This window comes from Rhincodon typus, unplaced genomic scaffold (assembly GCF_021869965.1).
Source record: "Rhincodon typus isolate 14 unplaced genomic scaffold, sRhiTyp1.1 hic_rhity00002170, whole genome shotgun sequence".
Classification (NCBI taxonomy): Eukaryota; Metazoa; Chordata; class Chondrichthyes; order Orectolobiformes; family Rhincodontidae; genus Rhincodon; species Rhincodon typus.
The window spans coordinates 1-7,864 of NW_025967808.1; the positions used below are offsets into that span (position 1 = coordinate 1).

General features: G+C 44.8%; 1 protein-coding gene across 1 annotated transcript in view; it reads left to right on the forward strand.

The window, feature by feature from the left end:
- The first annotated feature begins 6,537 nt into the window (after positions 1 to 6,537).
- Positions 6,538 to 7,864, forward strand: part of LOC109926886 (1-acylglycerol-3-phosphate O-acyltransferase 4 (lysophosphatidic acid acyltransferase, delta)) — a 16,353-nt gene continuing 15,026 nt past the window's right edge. Inside the window, exon 1 of the mRNA XM_048592987.1 lies at positions 6,538 to 6,562. Within this exon, the coding sequence (XP_048448944.1) occupies positions 6,538 to 6,562 (25 nt within the window). The remainder of the gene's footprint in view (positions 6,563 to 7,864) is intronic.

Below are 7,864 nucleotides of genomic sequence, written 5' to 3' on the forward strand. Positions count from 1 at the left end.
ACAGATGCCGGCTCAGCTGGCCAATGACTGTGATCCCAATTTCTGATCCGGAGGAATCAGATGATCTCAGTAACTGGCTACAGCAGAAAGCTGATGGATGTACTTGACTAAATGCTTTAAGCACTGCAAAGCTTGCCAAAAAAATTGTTTTCGATGTCTGGGAGCATTGAAGAATCCAGCTCCAATTTGACAAAGCATCTTGCACAGAGCTTTTTGAAATCCATCACTTTCAGAATAGAGCAGGAGTGGACTAATCTGCCCACTGTGGAACCCATCTGGGTGTAGCATCAAATTGTTGATGCCACAACTTTCAGGATTTTAGATGTTGTAGCAAAGTCCCAGGTTGTTGGCTTGCAAACTCGGACTGCTGCTATCGTAACTATGGATACTGACTATTCAGTGGTTTCCAGAGTGTCACAGCAGCATGTAAATCTGCTTCCCAAGGATTTCTGGTATGGCTCTGGGATTGCAACTTGATGGTATAAGAATTTTTTTTTTTTTTTTTTTCTGCTCATGAATTTGTGCTTCCACCCCTGGCATGTTCTCTTCTTCCAGTGATCTTGTTCTTGCTTTTTATATCACCAACCCAGTCTGTAAGTGGGTCCTGAACTGCTTGACATCATCCTTGATCATCTACAATAGACTTAGTCGAAGATCATCAGCTTTCCATCATCTATGTTGTAGCTTATGGGGACAAGTGTGTTCTGCAGGGAAGCAAGTACAGTAAACCATTGCTGGGAAGGTTGTAATAGGGGAGGAATGGTCATCAGTCAGGATCACCCTGGCTTTGGGGGAGTTGGCATGAAGCAATGCATGACCACATCAGGCATGCTCACCTCATGTCAGAGACTAGGTGAGAAAGGTGTGCAGGTGCATGTAGATGCATGGGGTGGGGCCTTGCAAATGTGAAGCTTGGAGGATGGTGTGTGTGTGCGTATGTACATACACTGGCACATTCCGAGTATAGCTGGACGTTCATTGTGATGCAATTGAAAGTGTGGAATGTTGAAATGGCCGAGTGTAGAGCAGATAACCAAGTGACTACTCTTGTGAGGGAGAGGGCTGCAGCAACCACTGATCAGTAGGGCTTTGAAAGGGAAACAAAGTTGTATGTAAAAGCAGAGATAACAAGATGTAGAGCTGGATGAACACAGCAGGCCAAGCAGCATCAGAGGAGCAGGAAAGCTGAGGTTTCGGGTGGAGACCCTTCTTCAGAAATGGGGGGAGGGGAAGGGGATTCTGAAATAAATAGGGAGAGAGGGGGAGGCGGATAGAAGATGGATAAAAGGAGAAGATTGGTGGAGAGGAGACAGACAGGTCAAAGAGGCGGCGTTGGAGCCAGTAAAGGCGAATGTAGGTGGGGAGTTAGGGAGGGGATAGGTCGGTCCAGGGAGGACGGACAAGTCAAGGAGGTGGGATGAGGCTAGTGGGTAGGAGATCGGGGTGGGGCTTGAGGTGGGAGGAATGGTTAGGGAGGTGGGAACAAGCTAGGCTGGTTTTGGGATGCGGTCGGGGGAGGGGAGATTTTAAGCTTCTAAAGTCCACATTGATACCTTTGGGCTATTGGGTTCCCAAGCAAAATATGAGATGCTGTTCCTGCAGCTTCCAGGTGGCATCATTGTGGCAATGCAGGAGGCCCAGGATGGGCATGTCGTCTAAGGAGTGGGAGGGGGAGTTGAAATGGTTCGCAACTGGGAGGTGTAATTGTAGCTGTTTGTTGCAAACCGAGGGTAGGAGTTCTGCAAAGCGGTCCTCAAGCCTCTGCTTGGTTTTCCCCGATTGTAGAGGAGGCCACAGCGGATACAGTATACCACATTAGCAGATGTGCAGGTGAACATCTGTTTGATGTGGAAGGTCTTCTTAGGGCCTGGGATGGGGGTGCGGGGGGAGGTGTAGGGGCAGGTGTAGCACTTGTTCCGGTTGCATCTCCTAAACCATCCACAACCTCATCACTTCAGGTGACCTCCCACCCACAGCCTCTAATCGTTTCCCCAACCCCACACCGCCCGTTTCTATCTCCTTCCCAAAATCCACAAACCTGACCTGCCCTGGTTGACCCATTTTGTCTCCGCCCACTCCTGCCCCACCGAACTTATGTCCACCTATCTCGACTCCATTTTCTCCCCCTTGGTCCAGGAACTCTCTACCTACGTCCGTGACACCACCCACGCCCTCCACCTCCTCCAAAACTTCCAACTCCCTGGTCCCCAACACCTCATCTTTACCATAGACGTCCAGTCCCTATACACCTGCATTCCCCATGCAGATGGCCTGCAGGCCTGACCAGTCCCCCTCCACTGATACCCTCATCCACTCAGCCGAACTCGTCCTCACCCTCAACTTCTCTTCAATTCCTCCCACTTCCTACAGACGAAGGGGGTGGCCATGGGTACCTGCATGGGCCCAAGCTATGCCTGCTTCTTTGTAGGATATGTGGAACAATCCCTCTTCCAAAGCTACACTGGCCCCTATCCCCCACCTCTTCCTCCGTTACAACGATGACTGTATCGGCGCCGCCTCGTGGTCCCACGGAGCTCAAACAGTTCATACAGTTCATCCACTTCACTAACACCTTCCACCCCAACCTTAAGTTCACCTGGACCATCTCCGATACCTCTGTCTCCTTCCTGGACCTCTCTGTCTCCATCTCTGGCAACCACCTGGAAACCGATATCCATTTCAAGCCTACTGACTCCCACAGCTACCTAGACTACACCTCCTCTCTCCCACCTTCCTGCAAAAAGGCCATCGCCTATTCCCAATTCCTTCGCCTCTGCTGCATCTGCTTCCGAGATGAGGCATTCCACTCCCGGACATCCTGGACATCCCAGATATCCTCGTTTTTCAAGGACCGCAACTTCCCCTCCAGTGGTCGAAAAATGCCCTCGACCATGTCTCTCGCATTTCCCGCAACTCGTCCCTCCCACCCCCTACCGGCAATAACAACCAAAACAGAATCCCCCTCGTCCTCGCGTATCACCCCACCAACCTTGAATCCAACGCATCATCCTCCGACACTCCTGCCATCTGCAATTTGACCCCACTGCCAAAGATGTTTTTCCCTCCCCACCCTTTTTATCTGCTTTCTGGAGGGACCACTCGGTGACTCCCTTGTCCGCTCCACACTCCCCTCCAGCCCCACCACCCCCAGCACTTTTTTTTTTTCCCTTCAATCAGACCAAGTGCTACACCTCCCCCCTCACCCCCATCCCAGACCCTAAGAAGACCTTCCACATCAAACATACCACATCTGCTAATGTGGTATACTGGTATCCGCTGTTCCCGTTGTGGCCTTCTCTACACGGGGAAAACAAGCGGAGGCTTGTGGAACACCTACCCTCGGTTCGCAACAAACAACTACACCTCCAGTCGCGAACCATTTCAACTCCCCACCCCCCCCACTCCTTGGACAACATGTCCATCCTGGGCCTCCTGCATTGCCACAATGATGCCACCCGAAGGTTGCAGGAACAGCATCTCATATTTCACTTTGATACCCTTGGGCTGCAGGGTTCCCATGTGGACTTCACAAGCTTCAAAATCTCCCCTCCCCCGACTGCATCCCAAAACCAGCCCAGCTCGTCCCCGCCTCCCTAACCATTCCTCCCACCCTCATCTCCTACTTACTAGACTCCTCCTGCCTCCTTGACCTGTCCGTCCTCCATGGACCAACCTATCCCTTCCCTAACTCCCCACCTACATTCACCTTTACTGGCTCCAACCCCGCCTCTTTGACCTGTCTGTCTCCTCTCCACCTATCTTCTCCTTTTATCCATCTTCTACCCCCCCTCCCCCTATTTATTTCAGAATCCCCTTCCCCTGCCCCATTTCTGAAGAAGGGTCTTGACCCGAAATGTCAGCTTTGCTGCTTGGCCTGCTGTGTTCATCCAGCTCTACACATTTGTTATGTCAGATTCTCCAGCATCGGCAGTTCCTACTATCTCTGTGTAACAATTGTTTTGTTTTTTTTTGACCAACCATGAGAACCATCACAGGAAATGGCTTCAGTGTATGTATAGATCATCCCTTTTTTTTTCTTTAACGAGTCTTTTTTGAAAAGAGAAGCTGATAGGTTGCTTTTTTGCTGTTTCATAGATGAAGAATCTCCTCGACATACATGAGGTTAATGCCTAGACAAACCTTTTTTTCTGGATCCTGAGCTTGTTGGTTATTGCCGGTGGTCTTGGATGGTAAACAAAGTTCTTTTAGTTATGAGCAATACGGCTTGATAGGTGAAATTTAAAGTTGAAAGTTAACAGTCAGTCAGTCATTCAGGTAATTTCAATTGCTTTCAGATCACTTGTGACTCTAAATCAATATTTTACACCTTCCACTTGCTAAAGTTTAGAGTTGTTAAGCAGTGAATTAATGAAAAATATTCTTATCAGCATCTGCTTTAAAAGGGAAAGTTGGGCAAACCCAGCATTTTATGTTTTTTTTTCTTTTAAAGTTATGATGTTTCATGTTTCTAGATTTTGTTCGTCACTTCATTTGCAGTGATTCAAAACAGTCTTGATTTGGTTAGTGGGAATTACTGTAACAAAGAAGGTGAAAGTCCTGATTTCAGAAGTATATACAAAGTTGTTTGCTGGTGTTATGAATAGTTGTTTTCATTAAATGCTTTTCACGTATTGCTTTTATCTATTTAACTAACTTGTTGACAAATCAATGCCATAATGACAAGGAAAGTGTGCTAATCACAGAATCTCAGAAGCTTTGCAGTGTAGAAGCTCATTGTGCCAGCACTGGCTCTTCAAATGAGCGTATTACCTAGTACCAATCTCCTTCTCCCCAATTAATTAATCCTGGCTCCACTACACATCCAGGCAAGGCATTTTGTACCTTAACTGCTTCCTGAAAGGATTGAATTTTTTTTTTTTTTTAAAATCACCCTTGCTTCTTTTGCAAATCACTTCTTTTTCTAAAAAAAAATCTGTCCTCTTGCTCTCCCTCCTTCCTTTATTTTCAAACAGGAAGAGTTTTTCTCCCCATCTATTCTATCCAGCCTGCTCCTGATTTTAAAAGTCTCTCTGATCACCTCTTAGCCTTCCTTAAGAAGAATGGTTCCACCTCATTCAAACTATCCTCAACACTGCTTTTGGTGGTAGCATGTTTTGTAGTGTACAATAAACTTGTCAACAATTTGTTGACAGGCAAGCCAGTCTGTTTGTTTTGGTTTCTTGTTATGCACATGCACTGTCAGTAAGAAACTCCTTAATAGAAAGTTCCTGAAATAGTTCAGTAAAATTATTGGCTGCACATAGAGTAACTAAGCTATTTTGACAGCGCTCATAGATTTTTTTTTTTTGTTATTCTTAAAAAGTCTGAGTGGAAATTACTAAGGGTGTTCTGGTTAATGAAATTATTACACTGAAAAGGAAAACCTCCTTTTGCAGAAGCAAATCTTCTCTCCTTTTAACAGTATATATAAACACCACGTGCACAACCAGGTTTGTGTTTCGGCTGTAATGACCAGCATGCTAACGTTCAACTTTTTAAGATGTGAATGATGTACAGTAATGCCATTTGCCAAAGCATATTCCAGCATGCTGCTGCTTCTAGATTGTCAGTGAGGGAAGAAGTTTGATTGGAACTCATTCCACTCAAATTTGCCATTTTTTATGATCCTCTTTCTTCTAACCCAATCTGTTTGTTTTTCTAAAATTTCATATTGTGAATGGAGTTGTGGTTTTGAAGGTATACTGTAACTAAAGCTGCCATAAAGTAAACTGATTTCATAGACTCAAAAGGCAGTCTATTCCTGAAAGGTTGGAAGCCTAAGTTTGATTATCAGAGTAAATTGAAGATTTAATGCAACAAAAAGGAAAATGTGACCTTTTGATAGGAAGCTTTTTTTTGTTAGTGTTTTGTTGCATAATAGAAAAATGACTGGTGTGATGTGCCTTGCTTCTAGGATGTATAAACTTGTGGAAATCTAAATTTTGCAATACTGCTGTTGATTGCACTGGGACATAGACTTCACACAACTCTCAAATCAAATGGACACTTGTCTCCACTAATTTGATCATCTTCAGATATGTTTATGACCCTTCTGAAGCGATAAACATCGTTGAAATGTTTCCAAATGGCTTCACCAGAAGTATTATGACACCAAACCACAGGTTATACAAAATAGCTAAAGGTTTGGTCAAAGAGATATGTTTGAAAGGAAGCGAGTGAGGTAGAGAAACAAACTTTTGAGAAGGAATCCTAGAGCTTGGGGTTTAACTGAAGTTGCAGCTGCCAGTGATGATGCAATTAAAATTGGGGAAGCTCAAGAGGACAGAATTAGCGGAGTGCGAATATTTTGTATGGATTGAAAACTGAAATGTTGATTTTTATAAAATCAAGATGTTGCTGAACTTTTGAATTATTGTACATCCTTGAGCACAGCTGTAATGGGTGAATAGGATTTTAACTAAGTCAGGACATTGGTAGCAGAGATTTGGCTGACCAAATTTATGAAGCATAGAATATGGAATATGAGTAAAGAAAGCATTGGTGTAGTCAAATGCAGAGGTCATAAAGACATGCATGATGGCTTCAGCAACAGATGAGCGAGGTGATGTTAGGGGGATGATGACTTAGCTATGGCATTTATGTATGTTGTACAAAGGCAAGAAACTCCAGTTCGCGTGCAGATACAGTACAGGTGTGCAATTCAAAGGAAAATGACAGATTTGGCCATTATTGCAAGAAGAGTACAAGAATAAAAGTCTTGTTGCGGTGGTGTAGGTGTTAGTGAGTCCACACCTGGACTGCTGAGAGTAGGTTTAGTCCCCATAGCAAACAAGGAATTGGTGGCCTTTGCATTATCTCAAACGTTCACTAGGTTTAGTTTAGTTCTTGGATTGAGGAGGTTGTCCAGTGATGGGCTGAATAAATTGAACCTATGCATTCCAGAATTTATATGAAGGATAATGTAACTGAAACATTAAGCAGTTCTGATGTTTGCACAGTGCAAGAATTTAAGCTGGTTTTTGAAAGTGTCCGATCAAGTGCCTGTATTTCTTTGTGTGAAGTGCAGAGGCACTCTGGCTTTCTGCTAAGACAACTATGGCTGGACAGGTGCAAATTATTGGGTCCCGGGGGGGGAAAAAAAAGAAAATCAAAAGATGAGTGGGTCGACCAGAGATGTCTAAACATGCCATCTGTAACTTGCACATCACATCACGTCACATAGTATGGGAGTTGATTCATACAGTATTAGTAATGTACTGTTATCTTGAATGCTCTTAGCCATACCATCTGGTGTTGCCATGTTGAGACCATCTCCATGATGCACAGCATCGTGTTCTTAATCCGGTTTGGGACAAAAACAACGTGCTTGTTACCTGCTAGTTTGACTTCGCTCACTTCTGCAGTGGGCAACCTTGTCCTGCAAAACAGAGGGCAGAAATCAGTGGTGTTCCATTGTTCAGTTCAGATGTGCCTACCATGGATGAATATCTGCTGTCAGTGAGGGATGTGAGACTGACACAGTTGAAAGGTGTGGGGTGAGTTGATGTGGTCTGACTGTCAAACATGAGTACTTTTATGAGGTGGGGTTTAATTGTACTGAGCAAGGTAAATGGCAGAGTGGATATGAGCTAGCACTTTAAAGATGCATCTGTTAACTTTTGACCACCTAAGTTCGTTAACTTTGACCACCTGCATAGGATTATTCAGCATCTTCTACTACTGTTATCAAGAACGGCTGTTGTGGTGTAGTGGTGGTGTTCCAACCCCTAGCCAGGAGGCCTAGGTTCAAATCCCACCTGCTCCAGAGGTGTGTAATGACATCTGTGAACAGGTTGATTTAGAAACATTTTTTGTTACTGCTGCCAAATCTTGGAGACCTAGACTCTGGGAGTTAACTATTGGC